Here is a 22,604-nt window from a genome sequence, read left to right on the forward strand (position 1 = left end):
AATTTATCGTTGCGATATAATTATGTATTATTTAGGATTTAGGCTATACAAGATAAAAGATAATTAATTTTATTTATCGAATTAAATTATTTTCCGATACTTGTTGCGACCTCGTTTAGAAAAGGAATTTTATAATGTCTCGCGCTTTACTACCTTACTGTTCGAGTGTCGCCGTGACAATGATTAACCATAAGTAGTAATACCTTAATAATAGCGCGCTAATTTTTATGCCGCCAAGGCCGAATATTATGTTACTGATAATTCGCAACCGAAAATATATTTTGCGTATTATGAACAAGCGGAATATTAAACTATACAAATATTTTAAATTATAGATCAATTATTTAATAAATTAATATGTCTCGAAACTTATCGTCATTTTAATTATTCGGACCTGCGATTCGACTATTTTTTTATACGTTTTCAATCCGTATCATATTTAAATCGTCGAAAAGTTAAATGAAAAAGCAGAACGGACGAAATATAATTGAATCTTAATTATTTTTAGAGAAATAATTATTATTTATAAAGGGAAAGAAACATTGCGACAAAACAATTTACATTTACAATTTTGATATCTATCATTTCAACTCTTGATTAAATGTAACACAAATACACATCACGCGAAATACGTGCCTCGAAATTTATTGTTGCGGTATAATTATTTAAAATATGTAAAAGATAATTTATATTTATCGTATCAAATTATTTCCCGATTTCGTTCAGAAAGAGAATTTGACGGAGTGTCTCGCGCTTTACTACCTTACTGTTCGAGTGTCGCCGTGCGATTGATAGGCCATAATACGTTAACAATAATAGCGTGCTCATGTTTACGTCGCCAAGGCCGAAAACCATATTTTATGTCTTGTATCAATTTTGGATCTTTCTGAGAAAAGACGATGCGATCTCAAAAAATATATAGGAACCTAAAAGCGCGTATACCGTCCACATTTATATCGCGCTATGAAGCCAGTCATAGCGCGATATAAATTTCTGATTATATTTTCTTTCCCGCAACAACTTTTCAACAATATTACATTACACGCTTTAATACTAATAATGAATAACTTTATTGTAGAGAAATTACCTGACTATAGTTCTTATTCAAGTGTATGAGTAATAACAAAATCATGATACGTAAACAATACACTCTCAGAAAGGATTTCTGATAACGAGACAAAAAATATTCTTGACATATTTAATCGTATCACAACCTTATGCAGTATAAAAATAAACCAATTTTAAAATTAAATCAATAATTCCTTTTCTTCTCTTTCGAATTAAATAAGATTGTCTTACTATCTTGAGACAAGAGTAACATATACAAATCTAAGCTTATATATTCTTGCATTTAGAATAACTTGATGTTAGCGCCACAATAGCCGGCGCGAAACTGATATGCGGTGGCGTTACTAGGCATTTTATTCTAGATTGAAGAATTTTCCATTTAAGATTAAAATATTCCTTTTTCAATAATAAATATGATTGTCGCTATATCGATCCTATTTTATGATAGATTGAAGAGTAATAGCATTAGATCCGGAAATCTTTTCTGTGGGTGTAGCGCGCCAATTTTTACGCCGCCAAGACCGAGTATCATATTATTGAAAAGTCGTTGCCAAAATATTTTATATGTACAATTATATTATATATATATATATATATATATATATACACGCGGGGAATATTAAAGTTTACAAAATATATTTTAAATTATGATTAATTATATTTATTAAACGATTGATGTATCGCGAAGTCTTGTATTAATTACTCGATTTTGCGAATCGATTGTTTAATTGCTCGATCTTAATCCGAATCATATTTAGATGCTGTTAAAAGTCAAACGATAAAGCGTCGAAAATATATTTAATTTCAAATTTTATTTTTGAAGAAATAATTATTTCTTATTGTGGTAATGTATTTAAAAGATAAGTAAATAATTATCTTATCAAATTATTTTCCGGTACTTGTCGCGATCGCGTTTAGGAAACGAATTTGACGGAGCGTCTCGCACAGCTACTTTACTGCGCGGATGTCGTCGTGTAAATGATACATAAGAAAGGAATTTGATGTCGACGGAGCGTCTCACCCCACTATAGTTCTTATTCAAGTGTCGCTGTATGAGTAATAACAAAATCATGATACGTAAACAACAGCGCGCCAATGTTTACGCCACCAAGGCTGAATAACATTTTATTGAAAAGTCGTTGCCGAAATATTTTATGTACAATTACATTATATATATATATATATATATATATATATATATATATATATATATATATATATAATGTAATTGTCAAAGGGCTATTTTGACGACATTTAAAAAATGAATATTTTATTGCATACATCGAAATCCGCAAAAGTATCAAAAGAACACGATAAGCAAAGAAGTCGCACGTAAATTTGCAACAGTGAATACAAAAGTATATCTATTTTTGTTAATTGCCGTTTTGACGGTTGTCTCGATTTCCGATGTTATAGCTATAGCTGATGCAATAGTTGAAGCAAATTCTGCTCCGCTCCCTCTCTCACGATCTAAGGTATAAAATTATTATATAATATATAATTTTTGGTTTTTTATATTTATTAATTTATATTTATATGTATACTGTACATTTAATTAATAATGTTCTCTTCCTCTCTCTTCACATAATATCATGAAACAAACAGTATTACATATTTTTTCATGTTTTTGTTAAAAATTATATATTGTATATATATATGCGAAAACTGTATTATTGTGTGTATATAAAATAATTCGTAAAAATAATATCAAATGCTAATAGTAAGTTTTTTATTTTTTAAATAAGAAAATCCTTACGTAAAAAATTGTGTAATACTTATTGTTAATATGTCAATAATAAAGAATATATTGTATAACCACAATATCATTTATATATTTTGGTTATATTTTTATATAAATAAAGTAAAAATTAAATTTTATTTACTTTCTTGCATTTTAGATGGATCTAATGGACGTAATGCTTTCTACAATAGAGAGTATATTTGAGAGAATCTCTAAGGAACTTGCTTTAATATTTGGGCTATAATATTTAAGACTAAAATGCACTTAAAATAAAATATGGCATAAAAAAATTATGTGTAAGTGATTATGGTATGATATATTCTGCAGAATTCTCAATTATTGTGAGCTTTTATGGTAATAATGATGTATATGATATTGTGAGAAAAATTTCATCAAGTAATATTTTTGCTATTAGAATTATGTAAAATATAATATGCTGTTATGTTATTTTATTATTATATATATCAAAATATATATCTCATATTAATGAATTTTCATGCTACGTTTTGTGATTGATGTTAATCCCTTATTTCGAATAATTGCAAAATTCAATTTAGAATATTTTATATTATATAAACTATTTTTATTTGCACGTTCATACACACATAGAGTAAAATAGCAATTCAAATGGCAATGTTAAAACACAACTATATGTTGCAGAAAAGAAATATTAATCTTATTTATATTATAAGCAAAGTTTAGTTTAAAGTATAATTTCAAAGATGCTTTACGATAAAATAATAAATTGTGTGTATGTTTACAATTATGAATATAAAATTTTTAATTAAAGTCTTCTAATAAAAATTGACGCCACAGACAGATAAAACAGGCAATTGTATTAGTATTTATCTTTTGTGATCAAACAAACAATTATGGGCGATCTGTAGAAATTATCATGGATGGTTTTTTTTTTGCACAGATCGCAATTGAATGAAAGTAACAAAGCAATACACATGCGCAACGTAATTTTTTAATGTAATGAAAGATCGAATCTCGTCCACTCATAATTCAACTATCACAATGTCATTGGAGATACAAAGTTTTTTAAAAAGTTAAAACTTTCCAGAATTTATGTAACATTAAACTATATTGTGCATTACAACAAGATATAAATAACACAACTTATATCAATAGGTATTTGACATTTTTATTAAAAATCGTAACATAGATTATGTATAATTTTAATTCAAAAGACATATTAGCATAATAATATATATTAACATATGCAAATATGTATATTGTTAAATTTAAAAACAATAATGAAAACTCAAGATAAAAAGAATCAACCTGTAGAAATGCAAGTTGAATATACTGTAATTCGACTACATGTTCCACATAAATAAATTTCAACATTTTGGACGATAAAATTTGGTTCTGAATATGTAGATTTATTTTAAAAATTTATTGAAACAAATATATCTTTTTAAATATACAAAGAATCTGCACACACACACACGTGTGTGTGTGTGTGTGTGTGTGTAAGTATATATATAAATTAAATAACTTGTTACTAAATAATTATATATGATATGTGTATATTAATGTTAGATTGTGGCATAATTATAATGTATGCCATTCTTTTTTTTAATGTTATTTGTCTTAATTTGGTTTTTTATTTTAACATAAATACTCAAAATATTTTATAAATAAAATACTTATTTATAAGAAATTAATTATTTATGTACATAAGGCAATATCCCTCTACAAATCTTTATTTTAACAGATTTATACACTTGGATTAAATTTCAGGAAATTGCTAATTTATTATCGCTATTTGTTTATATGACTGCATCTCTTCATCGTTATATCGTCATTTCTAAATAGATGAGAAAATTAAGATATAAAGAATAATGGTTTTAAAACAATGGTTTTAAAAAAGTTAAAAAATAAAATGTATTCAGAATTTATATAAGAGAGAATATATATATAAGATCAAATATTGTATTATATATTAGAATTAAAATTTAAGATATAAAAAACACAACTTATCTTGAATAATAAGATTACTATATTATATAATAACCCACTATATTATTAAACGGAACATAAACTTATGTTATATTCATTGATTCACGTCTTTATTGCGTATTATTTTGAGTTACTTACTTGTCTTGATACGTTCAAGGAAACGGGAAAAATAATGGGCCAGATGATAGATTCAGATGTAATAACAACATCAAGTACAACCATAGCTTCCGCAATAAATTCGCTAGGAATATTAATTATTCCTAAGATGAAAGCAAGCCCTAAAGTAAAGGTAAAACTAACATTACTCTCATGTTTTATGATTGTTGAGAATATATGTAATTGCCAGATAATTCGATCAAATTTAAATCTTACGTTTTTACGTTATTAAAATTTACGTTTAATTTTGTCAGATTAGATCTTTCGTCGGCATTTTTTACATTTGCAAGAGAAATTATATTCAAAATAAAAATCACCGCGGCAAAACTCGATATTTATAATTTTAAATAGATAAAAATTACAACAGTGAAAATTAAAGAGATCGAACAAATTATAAATTACGGAATCTAAATAGACGATAAAATCTATTTTGTAATTAGCTATAACAAAAACACTTGTAGCTCATATTTTATATTTAAAATAGAATTTTTTTAAAATATTTAAAAGTAAAAACTTATGACAAGTGTGAATCTCATTTAATTTTCATCAAGATAAAATTGACTTGATATTTGTGCAAAAGTGTCTACGATTAAAAGCAAATGATTTCTGTGATGCATTTTATATAAAATTAGTAACAATGATAGTTCAAACAATAGAAACTCAAGAATTAAATGTTTTATAGATATCGAAGAATCTAGTGTAAGGAATAAATAGCTAAAAAAAAGATGCAAAACCGCAACGGAACGTACGCAGTGTAGGCAGACAAACATGTCTGGATTCACCAGCATTGGTGAACGTTAAAGTATACGCAAGATTAAATAAGATGCAAATAAGATGTAATAAAAGAAGGAATATTTGTCGTACATTGTTAGATGAAGACGTAAGAGACGGTCGTGTGCACAGGTTGCAAGTGAAATATTTAGTTGTCTCCATTTGTGATCACACGTAAAAAATATATAAAATATGAGCGAAAAATATAATTTTGCAAATAAATAGAACAGACGTTTTATATCGCTCATTCCTTGCTTATTTCGTAATTTTATTCCGTCTATCTAAATAGTATCTATAGGAAAATCTTTTGTCACTGGATCACAGACTAGAATAGAAAAATCGACTTTCGCGAGTAAGAGACAAAGGATGGAGGGAGAAGAGAGACAGATCGAAAATTGCGAGGAAGCGGTCGCGCGAGCATACCGGTGAGAGAAATGGGCGAAAAAAGCTCATTTCCGTGGAGGTTTATCGGCTGGAGACGTTCTTCTACGATATATTACGAAGGGATGCATATGTTCCGGCCAGTCTGTCCCCCTTCTTTGCGCCAACGTACACACGTACACGTTCTCCCTATTTCGACGATGTCTCCGACATCGGTGTAACGACTGCGTTTTATAAAGTATGTGACTCCGCGGCAGGGATGCGCATTCGCGTCCCCTACTCGTTCTGTCATTCCCGGCTTCCCCCGCCCCCTCCTGCTGCGTTTCTTCTTATCCGTTTTTCCACGAGGTATTGTCTTAGCACCCCTCGATCTTGTACCCTGCTCGCAATGTTTTCAATTTTTGCTCAACGACACAAATGTTCTCATGGTTTCACATAATGCTCTCGACGATACAACGCATGATATAACGCGCATAGGATGTTTAAATATAATTATTCGATTTACTAATAAATTTACTAACAAACGAATTAATTGAAATTTTTGCGCAGATAGCAGTAAGTCCCAAAATTCGCAGTGCAATATAATTATTGAAAATATTCATTTTGTATTTGCAGCGAAAATTTAAGATTCGCTAATATTAAACACGGTCATATATTTTTCGTTCATATAATTAAATATAAAATTTTTGATATTGAAATATGGTAATGAATTTGTACTTATGTAAATTCTTTACTCGATGATCAAGATTTCTTAGCGTATCAATTATATTAAACAATATATATATCCATTTTTTCCTTATATTTTAACGTCAAATATTAAATTACATTTATATATTTACTAATTGATATTTTATTAAAATTATATTTTTAAAAATACTCTGACCCTTTTTTTCACATTTGTTATTTTATACATATATTACATACATATATATGTATATCTATATATTATAATTGTTACAATTTCATTACCTCGAGATTGAAATTTGACTCACCGGTACGATGCGCAACAGCGGAGTTGTAGTACACATGTTGAAATCTGTAAAACATAAATATAACCAAATTATATAAAACTTATAATAATAGAATAATATAAAATGTTTGAAATAATTATCCAGGAAAAATTGTCAACGTATAATTATATACAAAATATCCATAATTATATATAAGAAATTTGCTCTCACAATTATCAAAGTAAACGACACGCGTCATTATCGTTAATATATATAAATCATACAAAAATAATATTGTAAAAATAAACACTGTTCCCGCATTATTTTAAGGAAAAATGAAATTTGCAATTTTTATAGATTACACAATATTTTATACATGATTATACATATGAGCAATTTTTGCCGAAGATTTCGAGCAAGTTATATATCAATTTCAAAGTGGGAAAAATAATGAACAATAATTAATTGCATTATATTGCTTAATAATAAATATAAAAAGATTGACTTTATCGCGATGAGAAACAAGCAATCAAAATATTTTACGAATAAGAAATTAAATAAATTTTATACTACTCACCCCACGGTTACTCCGCCGTTGCCCGATGCCTCCCCGGGCCTCCTCCTCCACCTCACTTCTTTGTCCTCCTCTTTTTAATGGCATTCACATTCACTCGCGAAACACAATTAATTATGATCACGCACGCATTAATGAGCAAAATACAATCGCGCGGCAATCCTGATTTTTAATCACACGCAAAGCGCAATTTTTTATATTGCGACAGGGAAACGACAGGAAAAGAATAATCGCATACAGTTACAAAAGCTCGGTACTCGACAATTTAAAATATTTTAAAACAATGCTATCTCTATTATTAATAATTAATATCCGCTCGTTATGATAATACGACTGTGCACGAATATGAATATGTAAGTAGAACATATTATATATGTAAATATCTGTCAAATGTGTGATATTCGAACAAAATACGATTTAGCAACGAGTCGTGATAGATTTCAATCTATGAAATTATATATACACGATTTAAGAAACCATTAATGCGGAAAATTTACTTCGCCATTGACAATTATCAAAATGCATATTAAATACGACTATATTTGATCAGTTCGGTATGTTTTATCAATGACCGGCAAGTTCTAAAATATTACAACTTTGATCTGATAACATTAGCGATATAATCAGTTAATATAATCAGTAATTAATAATTTAAGATATACCGTCCGAGTTCTCGTCGCGACCGCGTATCGAGAAATACTACGCAATATTAATATAAAAGTATATTAAATATTAATATAAAAGTAATTGAATATTAATATAAAAGTATATTGAATATTGCGCAGCTTTTCTTTCAAAAATAAATATCGAATGACAGTCTAGTTACATTCTGTCTAATGGTAAATGACTGCTTGTCACATCGCGATTAAAAGTTATTAAAACGTGCGATTAAATTGGCTCGTATATAGCAAATATATATAATTAATAATCGCGCCGCTCGATTCGTAACCGTTCTATTCAACACACGTTTAATCAACAATGATCAAAAAATTTTGAAATAATAACTTTGTTCTGATATTACGATCTAATATAGAGAAAGGAGATATAACGCGTCGTTCGGAACTTTATTATTTTATGTATCGTGTGCTATTGAAATTGCACAATCAATATTTTACTATCTTTTTCTGAGATGTGTTCATTAAAGGCGGAGCAGCCGTATATAAAGTCGTAAATAAATATAACTTTAATTATATTAAAGCTACATGGCGGGCCGAAATCGCGACGCTTTTGCCGAAATCATTTGCGTCACATACATTATTCGCTTTGATTTCCATTACCGTTAAAGATATCGATATTATTCAAGAAAGACATTGTTTTACATGAGCTCCGCTACAAGGATTGACGCATTAGATTTTTAAAATTAATAAGCTTACGATTATTAAAGGGATTAAGCTGGCGAAAATCGCGACGTCTTTTCCTGGGTCATTCGCGTCTAATGAGTCTATCTCTTAAAGCACAGCAATCTTTAAAGAAATTAACGCGTCGTTCGGAACTACATTATTTTACTGCGTGCTATTGAAATTACGCCATTAATATCTTACGAATTGTATCTTTTTCTACGATGTGTTCATTAAAGGCGGAGCAGCCGTATATAAAGTCGTAAATAAATATAACTTTGATTATATTAAAGCTACATAGCGGGCCGAAATCGCGACGCTCTTGCCGAAATCATTTGCGTCAGATACATTATTCGATTTGTTTTCGATTACCGTAAAAGATATCGATATTATTCAAGAAAGACATTGTTTTACATGAGCTCCGCTACAAGGATTGACGCATTAGATTTTTAAAATTAATAAGCTTACGATTATTAAAGGGATTAAGCTGGCGAAAATCGCGACGTCTTTTCCTGGGTCATTCGCGTCTAATGAATCTATCTCTTAAAGTACAGCAATCTTTAAAGAAATTAACGCGTCGTTCGGAACTACATTATTTTACTGCGTGCTATTGAAATTACGCCATTAATATCTTACGAATTGTATCTTTTTCTACGATGTGTTCATTAAAGGCGGAGCAGCCGTATATAAAGTCGTAAATAAATATAACTTTGATTATATTAAAGCTACATAGCGGGCCGAAATCGCGACGCTCTTGCCGAAATCATTTGCGTCAGATACATTATTCGATTTGTTTTCGATTACCGTAAAAGATATCGATATTATTCAAGAAAGACATTGTTTTACATGAGCTCCGCTACAAGGATTGACGCATTAGATTTTTATAATTAATAAGCTTACGATTATTAAAGGGATTAAGCTGGCGAAAATCGCGACGTCTTTTCCTGGGTCATTCGCGTCTAATGAATCTATCTCTTAAATCACAGTAATTTTTTAAGAAATTAACGCGTCGTTCGGAACTTTATTATATTATATTATTCAAGTTATAGCGTCCTTAATATTAATTTTTTCCTTAATAATTAATAATTTATTTTTTAACAATTATGACTTTTTTATTTTAAATTTTATTATATCTTTAATATTAAAATTAAGAATTCCCCCTTTTCATTTATGAATACCTTCAATATCTTTAACTATGCCATGAAATACATTGTTTATCTTATTAACTATTCAAAAGTTACTCCATTTTATATATTTTCAATTATTGAAATAAATAATTTATTCATATATTTTTTAATTCTTTCATCTTCATATATCTCTACCATTAAAATAATTAATTTACTTAATTTTAAAATATTATTAACATACTCATCAATTAACCAAACCAGATGAATATTAATATTAATTTTTTTTTTAAATTTATTATGATTAATTTACATATTTATTTATAGGCTAATCTTATTTATTATTTGCCTTATTATTCCTCATTTTAAACTATACTCTAATTTTTTTTTTAATAATTACTCTTATATTAATTTTAATTTAATATGCCTAATATTATCTCTTAATCTATCTAGAATCCCTAAAATTCTTTTATTTTAATGTATACTTACATTAATTTAATAAATATAACTGTATTTTTATTTATTTTTAAATCTAAACTTTTTAATAATATTTATTATTCTGAATTTAATTTTATTAATTATAAAAAATTACTATTATTAACATATTTTAGAATAATTATATCTTTAATAATTTTACTTATTTAAATTATTTTAAGATTTTAAGTTAATAAAAACTCTAAACCTTCAAAGTTTAATATATAATATATTTTATAATTCTTATATTTTAATTTATTATCTTTTAAAAAATTTCTTTAAATTTGCAATTTAATATTTTTATTTAAACTAAAAAATAATTTATTAGTATTAGAAGACAACTTTATAATTAATTAATTAAATAATAAAGTTATAAGTCACTTGGTAATAATATCAAAAATTAGTTAGGAATAATAAGATTCTGTATAGAAAATAATTACAGATCATACTTGACAAATAGAAAATCTTAGAGAAATACAATTAATAAATTAAAATTTAATACACGTGCGTATATATATATATATATATATATATATATATATATATATATATACATATATATATAATTATATTATATGTCAAAGAGATAGAGAAAGAGAGAGTATATTGTGTGTATATAATTTATGTTAATGTTTTATTTTATTAGAACTCTGTCGCACAGAGTTAAATTAAAGAAAGCTGGAAATTTAATGCTTCAAAATCCGCAAAAGTATCAGGATAACACGATAAGCAAAGAGGTAGCAAAGAGGTATATTATAGAACGCGGGGAATTTAATGCTTTAAAATCCGCAAAAGTATCAGGATAACACGATATGCAAAGAGGTAGCGAAGCGGTAAATTATAGAAAACGGGAAATTTAATGCTTCAAAATCCGCAAAAGTATAAGGATAACACGATATGCAAAGAGGTAGCGAAGCGGTAAATTAGAGAAAACGGGAAATTTAATGCTTCTAAATCCGCAAAAGTATCAGGATAACACGATAAGCAAAGAGGTAGTAAAGAGGTAGCAAAGAGGTAAATTATAGAAAGTTCTTCACGTCTAACATATTCTTCGCTTACATCTCGTCTACCGTTAAAGATATCGATATTATTCAAGAAAGACATTATTCTACATGATCTCCGCTACAAGGATTGACGCATTAGATTTATAAAATTAATAAGATGATGATTATTAAAGCGATAAAGCGAGGTGAAATCGCGACGCTCTTGCCGAAATCATTTGCGTCACATACATTATTCGCTTCGATTTCGATTACCGTTAAGGATATCGATATTATTCAAGAAAGACATTGTTCTACATGATCTCCGCTACAAGGATTGACGCATTAGATTTATAAAATTAATAAGCTTACGATTATTAAAGCGATAAAGCGAGGTGAAATCGCGACGCTCTTGCCGAAATCATTTGCGTCACATACATTATTCGCTTCGATTTCGATTACCGTTAAAGATATCGATATTATTTAAAAAAGACATTGTTCTACATGATCTCCGCTACAAGGATTGACGCATTAGATTTATAAAATTAATAAGATGACGATTATTAAAGCGATAAAGCGAGCCGAAATCGCGACGCTTTTGCCGAAATGGCGTCGCTTTTGCCGAAATCATTTGCGTCAGATACATTATTCGCTTTGATTTCGATTACCGTTAAAGATATCGATATTATTCAAGAAAGACGTTATTCTACATGATCTCCGCTACAAGAATTGACGCATTAGATTTATAAAATTAATAAGATGACGATTATTAAAGCGATAAAGCGAGTCGAAATCGCGACGCTTTTGCCGAAATCATTTGCGTCAGATACATTATTCGCTTTGATTTCGATTACCGTTAAAGATATCGATATTATTCAAGAAAGACATTATTCTACATGATCACCGCTACAAGAATTGACGCATTAGATTTATAAAATTAATAAGATGACGATTATTAAAGCGATAAAGCGAGCCGAAATCGCGACGCTTTTGCCGAAATCACTTGCGTCAGATACATTATTCGCTTTGATTTCGATTACCGTTAAAGATATCGATATTATTCAAGAAAGACATTGTTTTACATGAGCTCCGCTACAAGGATTGACGCATTAGATTTTTAAAATTAATAAGCTTACGATTATTAAAGGGATTAAGCTGGCGAAAATCGCGACGTCTTTTCCTGGGTCATTCGCGTCTAATGAATCTATTAATAATTAATATAATTTTTGCCTAATTTCTCTAACAAATTTATTATATTCATATAAATAAGTTATTTATTTTTATTAAGAATATTTATATTAATTTTATCATAATTAATCAATAATTTTTATAATTATAAATATTTTTTTTATTAATTAAATTTTTAAATATAATTCAAATTATTAAAATTTATAAATAAATTTATTTTAAATTAATATAATTAATAATCAATAATAAATATAAATTATTAAATTTTTTCAAAAAATTTTAAATTTTAAAAATATTTGTACTACTTACAATTTAATTTATTTAATATATATTCATTTAAACTAACTCACAGATTATCCCGTAAATTTCTAATATAAATTTTTATATTTAATTAATTTATTAATAATTAATTATAATTAACAATTTATATTTAAATTAAATTTATATGAAAAAAAACTAGATACCAAAAGAATCGAATAACATTTCTTCAATAAATGAAAATTTAAAATAATTATTTAACATTAACCTTTATTTATATTTAACTCTTTTTATATGGAAAAATTTTATTTATAAACTCTTTATTTAATAAATCCTGATACAAAATGTACAATAAATAAAATTTACTATTTTATACATAAATACCATTCATTTACATTACCTTAAATTATAATTTAAAATAATTATTTTAATATCATTACTAAAACTAAATAAAATATATTAAAAATTTCTTATTTAAAATATAAAATCAATAATTTCAATTTTATAAAATTTTATTTAAAAATTATTTTTATTAAATATAAGAAAAAATAATTTACTTATATATTAAAATTTTAATATATAGTACATAAATATTATAAAATATTAATCGTTTCAATGTAAATGAATTATTTTAAATTAAACTAAAATCTTTTTAATTTTTTATAATTTTATAATAAAATTTTTATTTATTAAAATTATTAACATTATAATATTTATTTTAATTTTTTTTTAATTTATTTAATAAATTTTTTATTGTTTTAAATTTAATTAATTTTGCTTTAATTCCTTAATTTTTTTCTGACTTATTTATAATATGATTTTTTATAGAAATCAATAATTTCTTATTTATTTGTCACTAATGTATAAAATTAATTAATAAAAAAATCATGTTTTTATATTATATTATTCAAGTTATAGCGTCTTTATATTAATATTAATTTTTTCTTAATAATTAATAATTTATTTTTTAACAATTATGACTTTTTTATTTTAAACTTTATCATAAAACTTTATTAAAATTTAATACACGTACGTATATATATATATATATATATATATATATATATATATATATATATAATTATATTATATGCCAAAGAGATAGAGAAAGAGAGAGTATATTGTACGTATATAATTTATGTTAATGTTTTATTTTATTAGAACTCTGTCGCACAGAGTTAAATTATAGAAAGCTGGAAATTTAATGCTTCAAGATCCGCAAAAGTATCAGGATAACACGATAAGCAAAGAGGTAGCAAAGAGGTAAATTATAGAAAACGGGAAATTTAATGCTTTAAATTATAGAAAGTTCTTCACGTCTAACATATTCTTCGCTTAGTTCTCGTCTACCGTTAAAGATATCGATATTATTCAAAAAAGACATTGTTCTACATGATCTCCGCTACAAGGATTGACGCATTAGATTTTTAAAATTAATAAGATGACGATTATTAAAGCGATAAAGCGAGTCGAAATCGCGACGCTCTTGCCGAAATCATTTGCGTCACATACATTATTCGCTTCGATTTCGATTACCGTTAAAGATATCGATATTATTCAAAAAAGACATTGTTCTACATGATCTCCGCTACAAGGATTGACGCATTAGATTTATAAAATTAATAAGATGACGATTATTAAAGCGATAAAGCGAGCCGAAATCGCGACGCTTTTGCCGAAATCACTTGCGTCAGATACATTATTCGATTTGTTTTCGATTACCGTAAAAGATATCGATATTATTCAAGAAAGACATTGTTTTACATGAGCTCCGCTACAAGGATTGACGCATTAGATTTTTAAAATTAATAAGCTTACGATTATTAAAGGGATTAAGCTGGCGAAAATCGCGACGTCTTTTCCTGGGTCATTCGCGTCTAATGAATCTATCTCTTAAATCACAGTAATTTTTTAAGAAATTAACGCGTCGTTCGGAACTTTATTATATTATATTATTCAAATTATAGCGTCTTTAATATTAATTTTTTCCTTAATAATTAATAATTTATTTTTTAACAATTATGACTTTTTTATTTTAAATTTTATTATATCTTTAATATTAAAATTAAGAATTCCCCCTTTTCATTTATGAATACCTTCAATATCTTTAACTATGCCATGAAATACATTGTTTATCTTATTAACTATTCAAAATGTTACTCCATTTTATATATTTTCAATTATTGAAATAAATAATTTATTCATATATTTTTTAATTCTTTCATCTTCATATATCTCTACCATTAAAATAATTAATTTACTTAATTTTAAAATATTATTAACATACTCATCAATTAACCAAACCAGATGAATATTAATATTAATTTTTTTAAAAAATTTATTATGCTTAATTTACATATTTATTTATAGGCTAATCTTATTTATTACTTGCCTTATTTTTCCTCATTTTAAACTATACTCTAATTTTTTTTTTAATAATTACTCTTATATTAATTTTAATTTAATATGCCTAATATTATCTCTTAATCTATCTAGAATCCCTAAAATTCTTTTATTTTAATGTATACTTACATTAATTTAATAAATATAACTGTATTTTTATTTATTTTTAAATCTAAACTTTTTAATAATATTTATTATTTTGAATTTAATTTTATTAATTATAAAAAATTACTATTATTAACATATTTTAGAATAATTATATCTTTAATAATTTTACTTATTTAAATTATTTTAAGATTTTAAGTTAATAAAAACTCTAAACCTTCAAAGTTTAATATATAATATATTTTATAATTCTTATATTTTAATTTATTATCTTTTAAAAAATTTCTTTAAATTTGCAATTTAATATTTTTATTTAAACTATAAAATAATTTATTAGTATTAGAAGACAACTTTATAATTAATTAATTAAATAATAAAGTTATAAGTCACTTGGTAATAGTATCAAAAATTTGTTAGGAATAATAAGATTCTGTATAGAAAATAATTACAGATCATACTTGACAAATAGAAAATCTCAGAGAAATACAATTAATAAATTAAAATTTAATACACGTGCGTATATATATATATATATATATATATATATACATATATATATATATATATATATATATATAATTATATTATATGCCAAAGAGATAGAGAAAGAGAGAGTATATTGTGTGTATATAATTTATGTTAATGTTTTATTTTATTAGAACTCTGTCGCACAGAGTTAAATTATAGAAAGCTGGAAATTTAATGCTTCAAAATCCGCAAAAGTATCAGGATAACACGATAAGCAAAGAGGTAGCAAAGAGATAAATTATAGAAAACGGGAAATTTAATGCTTCAAAATCCGCAAAATATTTTAAATTATAGATCAATTATTTAATAAATTAATATGTCTCGAAACTTATCGTCATTTTAATTATTCGGACCTGCGATTCGACTATTTTTTTATACGTTTTCAATCCGAATCATATTTAAATCGTCGAAAAGTTAAATGAAAAAGCAGGACGGACGAAATATAATTAAATCTTAATTATTTTTAGAGAAATAATTATTATTTATAAAGGGAAAGAAACATCGCGACAAAACAATTTACATTTACAATTTTGATATTTATCATTTCAACTCTTGATTAAATGTATATACACATTACGCTAAATACGTGCCTCGAAATTTATTGTTGCGGTATAATTATTTAAAATATGTAAAAGATAATTTATATTTATCGTATCAAATTATTTCCCGATATTTATCGCGATTTCGTTTAGAAAGAGAATTTGACGGAGTGTCTCGCGCTTTACTACCTTACTGTTCGAGTGTCGCCGTGCGATTGATAGGCCATAATACGTTAACAATAATAGCGTGCTCATGTTTACGCCGCCAAGGCCGAAAACTATATTTTATGTCTTGTATCAATTTTTTAATCGTAATTATTCTCATAATAGGTGCTAAAATTATTGTAAGCAGAGAGAAGCTTGCAATTTCTTATAAGATGCTTTTTCTAATTGATAATTAATTTTTATATTTATGAATTTATTATTTGGATGCATTAGTGCGCACCGATACACATTAAAAACTATTTTATATAAATTTATTTTAATGTCAAACAAAGTGCTCTTATTTAATATATAAAAATTTTTATAAAACTTTTATATTTCCTTTATTTTTAAACTAAATATATTTCTTATATTTTTGAAATAATTTTAATTTATTAATAAAATTTTTGCGAATGAAATGACAAACGCAACATTATTCGGATAAATTTCAGTTAGATACAAACGTAAAAATCAGTTAAAAATTTTTTCTTTCTTATTTAACAATAAGTAAAAATTATTCAAATTATATTGTATTTTGTATTTGATGTCATTTTAATCATAATAATCAAAAAGTATATATAAACCTAAAAGCGCGTATACTGTCCATTGGAGAAAGTCATGGTACGATATAAATTTCTGATTATATTTTATTTCACGCAATAACTTTTCAACAATATTACATTCCACGCTTTAATACTAATAATGAACAACTTTATTGTAGAGAAATTATATTATAAATTAATACTTTAATATGTTTCAATACATATTAAAAAATCTATTAAAAATTATATAATTTAATCTATATATCTCTTCTAGCCCATCCATTTTAAGGCAACGGATCTATTTTTAATCTATAATCTATATTTATATCTACAATATCTACGAATCCGTTACCTCAAAATAAAATTAAGTTCATCACTCACCGGCATTGATGCGCAGCAGCGGAGTTGTTGGTCTTGAGGCTACGTTGTCTGTAACATACAAATATAAAACTCAAATTATAGCAGCATTTACAATATAATTAATATTTCATACGGAATATTTTATATTCGACGCATACAATGCAAATTGTAAGAACCTCTTTATAGATCATAAAAAGATTTTTCTTCATATAGAAATTTTTATAGAATTTATGTAAAAGTCTTTCTTTTTAATTTTTTTTTCTTTAATTTATTCAAATAAAAAGATGTAATTAATGCGCGTACGCGGTTTTCAACAACTAATATACAAATAATAAATACTCACCCTAGGATTGCTCCGTTGGCGCAGGATGCCTCTCCTAGGCCTCCTCCTCCTCTCATTGTCAGGTTGATTTACACACGCGATACTTAAACGGCACTCCCGCACTTTTATTAAAAGATTACTTCCGCACTTGTACGCGCGATACTTTGAACGACACTCCCGCACTTTCAAATTTCGTCACGATCGAACCTTCACGTGAGAATCACGCTTCGAGTCGACAATTTACCGATTACTTCGAGCAAAAGGGGCGACAAAATCGAATTATTTTCCTTGATACTTGTCACGATCCCGTTTAGGAAAGGAATTTAACGAAGATTTGAACGTTTCGCACTGCTACTTTACTGCGCGGATGTCGTCGTGTGAATGATAACACATAAGAAAGGAATTTGATGTCGACGGAGCGTCCCACCCTACTATAGTTCTTATTCAAGTGTCGCTGTATGAGTAATAACAAAATCATAATAAGTAAACAATACACTCTCAGAAAGGATTTCTGATAACGAGACAAAAAATATTCTTGATATATTTAATCGTATTACAACCTTATGCAGTATAAAAATAAAACAATTTTAAAATTAAATCAATAATTCCTTTTCTTCTCTCTCGAATTAAATAAGATTGTCTTACTATCTTGAGACAAGAGTAACATATACAAATCTAAGCTTATATATTCTTGCATTTAGAATAACTTGATGTTAGCGCCACAATAGCCGTCGCGAAACCGATATGCGGTGGCGTTACTAGGCATTTTATTCTAGATTGAAGAATTTTCCATTTAAGATTAAAATATTCCTTTTTCAATAATAAATATGATTGTCGCTATATGAATCCTATTTTATGATAGATTGAAGAGTAATAGCATTAGATCCGGAAATCTTTTCTGTGGGTGTAGCGCGTCAATTTTTACGCCGCCAAGACCGAGTATCATATTATTGAAAAGTCGTTGCCGAAATATTTCATATGTACAATTATATTATATATATATATATACGCGGGGAATATTAAAGTTTATAAAATATATTTTAAATTATGATTAATTATATTTATTAAACGATTGACGTATCGCGATGTCTTGTATTAATTACTCGATTTTGCGAATCGATTGTTTAATTGCTCGATCTTAATCCGAATCATATTTAGATGCTGTTAAAAGTCAAACGATAAAGCGTCGAAAATATATTTAAATTCAAATTTTATTTTTGAAGAAATAATTATTTCTTATTGTGGTAATGTATTTAAAAGATAAGTAGATAATTATCTTATCAAATTATTTTCTGGTACTTGTCGCGATCGCGTTTAGGAAACGAATTCGACGGAGCGTCTCGCACAGCTACTTTCTGCGCGGATGTCGTCGTGTGAATGATAACACATAAGAAAGGAATTTAATGTCGACGGAGCGTCTCACCCCACTATAGTTCTTATTCAAGTGTCGCTGTATGAGTAATAACAAAATCATGATACGTAAACAATAGCGCGCCAATGTTTACGCCACCAAGGCTTAATACCATGTTATTGAAAAGTCGTTGCCGAAATATTTTATATGTACAATTATATTATATATATATACGCGGGGAATATTAAAGTTTATAAAATATATTTTAAATTATGATTAATTATATTTATTAAACGATTGACGTATCGCGATGTCTTGTATTAATTACTCGATTTTGCGAATCGATTGTTTAATTGCTCGATCTTAATCCGAATCATATTTAGATGCTGTTAAAAGTCAAACGATAAAGCGTCGAAAATATATTTAATTCCAAATTTTATTTCTGAAGAAATAATTATTTCTTATTGTGGTAATGTATTTAAAAGATAAGTAGATAATTATCTTATCAAATTATTTTCCGGTACTTGTCGCGATCGCGTTTAGGAAACGAATTCGACGGAGCGTCTCGCACAGCTACTTTACTGCGCGGGTGTCGTCGTATGAATGATAACACATAAGAAAGGAATTTGATGTCGACGGAGCGTCTCACCCCACTATAGTTCTTATTCAAGTGTCGCTGTATGAGTAATAACAAAATCATGATACGTAAACAATAGCGCGCCAATGTTTACGCCACCAAGGCTGAATAACACGTTATTGAAAAGTCGTTGCCGAAATATTTTATGTACAATTATATTATATATATATATATATATGTCAAAGGGCTATTTTGACGACATTTAAAAAATGAATATTTTATTGCATACATCGAAATCCGCAAAAGTATCAGGAGAACACGATAAGCAAAAAAGTCGCACGTAAGTTTGCAACAATGAATACAAAAGTATATCTATTTTTGTTCATTGCCGTTTTTACGGTTGTCTCGATTTCCGATGTTATAGCTGATCCAATAGTTGAAGCAAATTCTGCTCCGCTCTCCCTCTCGCGACCTAAGGTATAAAATTATTATATAATATATAATTTTTGGTTTTTTATATTTATTAATTTATATTTATATGTATACTGTACATTTAATTAATAATGTTCTCTTCCTCTCTCTTCACATAATATCATGAAACAAACAGTATTACATATTTTTTAATGTTTTTGTTAAAAATTATATATTGTATATATATATGCGAAAACTGTATTATTGTGTGTATATAAAATAATTCGTAAAAATAATATCAAATGCTAATAGTAAGTTTTTTATTTTTTAAATAAGAAAATCCTTACGTAAAAAATTGTGTAATACTTATTGTTAATATGTCAATAATAAAGAATATATTGTATAACCACAATATCATTTATATATTTTGGTTATATTTTTATATATAAATAAAGTAAAAATTAAATTTTATTTACTCTCTTGCATTTTAGATGGATCTAATGGACGTAATGCTTTCTACAATAGAGAGTATATTTGAGAGAATCTCTAAGGAACTTGCTTTAATATTTGGGCTATAATATTTAAGACTAAAATGCACTTAAAATAAAATATGGCATAAAAAAATTATGTGTAAGTGATTATGGTATGATATATTCTGCAGAATTCTCAATTATTGTGAGCTTTTATGGTAATAATGATGTATATGATATTGTGAGAAAAATTTCATCAAGTAATATTTTTGCTATTAGAATTATGTAAAATATAATATGCTGTTATGTTATTTTATTATTATATATATCAAAATATATATCTCATATTAATGAATTTTCATGCTACGTTTTGTGATTGATGTTAATCCCTTATTTCGAATAATTGCAAAATTCAATTTAGAATATTTTATATTATATAAACTATTTTTATTTGCACGTTTTCTTTGCTTATCGTGTTATCCTGATTATCCTTTTGCCAATTTCGAAGCATTAAATTTCCCACTTTCTATAATTTAACCCTGTGCGACAGAGTTCTAATAAAACATTAACATAAATTATATACTCTCTCTTTCTCTATCTCTTTGGCATATAACATAATTATATATATATGTATATATATATATATATATATATATATATATATATACATATATATATATATATATATATATATATATACGTGTATTAAATTTTAATTTATTAATTGTATTTCTCTGAGATTTTCTATTTGTCAAGTATAACCTGTAATAAAAATGTCATATACCTATTGATATAAGTTGTGTTATTTCTCGACACCTCGAACAACTCCGTCCACCTGCGTGCAACGGCGATCATCCAGTAGGGTGTTCCCTGCAATTGACGGGTGTTCCCGTCGGCCGTTGCACTCCTGAATTCCACGGGAAAGACCATCACGGACGAAACGACAACGCGCTATCCGCGAACCGGCAATAATTACGCGACCGCCATTTACGAAATCGGACTCGCCATTAATACGGCGCGCCAAGTCCCGCTCAGGGGGAGGATCTATATCCTGCCGCAACACCGATCGACGTACGCGAATCGATACAGGCGCGGTTAAGTACCGCCCACCGGCCCGACCGAAATTACCGCCCACCGGCCCGACCAAAATTATCGCCCGATAACTGGTGGTCACCTCTTTGCTTATCGTGTTATCCTGATACTTTTGCGAATATCGAAGCATTAAATTTCCCTTCTTTCTATAATTTACCGCTTCGCTACCTCTTTGCATATCGTGTTATCCTGATACTTCTGCGGATTTTAAAGCATTAAATTTCCCGTTTTCTATAATTTACCTCTTTGCTACCTCTTTGCTTATCGTGTTATCCTGATACTTTTGCGAAGCATTAAATTTCCAGCTTTCTTCAATTTAACTCTATGCGACAGAGTTCTAATAAAATAAAACATTAACATAAATTATATACACACAATATACTCTCTCTTTCTCTATCTCTTTGGCATATAATATAATTATATATATATATATATATATACGTACGTGTATTAAATATTAATTTATTAATTGTATTTCTCTGAGATTTTCTATTTGTCAAGTATGATCTGTAATTATTTTCTATACAGAATCTTATTATTCCTAACTAATTTTTGATACTATTACCAAGTGACTTATAACTTTATTATTTAATTAATTAATTATAAAGTTGTCTTCTAATACTAATAAATTATTTTATAGTTTAAATAAAAATATTAAATTGCAAATTTAAAGAAATTTTTTAAAAGATAATAAATTAAAATATAAGAATTATAAAATATATTATATATTAAA

At 26.8% G+C, this 22,604-nt stretch overlaps 1 protein-coding gene across 2 annotated transcripts in view; it reads left to right on the forward strand.

The window, feature by feature from the left end:
* The window catches only part of LOC138942932 (integrin alpha-PS2-like), a 200,563-nt gene extending 179,631 nt beyond the window's left edge, over window positions 1–20,932 (forward strand). The window contains exons 6-7 of one of the 2 annotated variants that reach the window (XM_070313434.1): window positions 20,323–20,375; window positions 20,801–20,932. In XM_070313434.1, the coding sequence (XP_070169535.1) occupies window positions 20,323–20,334 (12 nt within the window). In that variant the 3' untranslated portion in view covers window positions 20,335–20,375; window positions 20,801–20,932. Of the gene's footprint in view, window positions 1–2,966; window positions 3,188–20,322; window positions 20,376–20,800 lie in introns of those variants that run through there. The other variant, XM_070313430.1, reaches the window with a different exon arrangement.
* Window positions 20,933–22,604: the final 1,672 nt, after the last annotated feature.

This window comes from Polyergus mexicanus, unplaced genomic scaffold (assembly GCF_030449975.1).
Source record: "Polyergus mexicanus isolate NDT 795.1 unplaced genomic scaffold, iyPolMexi1.0 SCAF_24, whole genome shotgun sequence".
Lineage (NCBI taxonomy): Eukaryota > Metazoa > Arthropoda > Insecta > Hymenoptera > Formicidae > Polyergus > Polyergus mexicanus.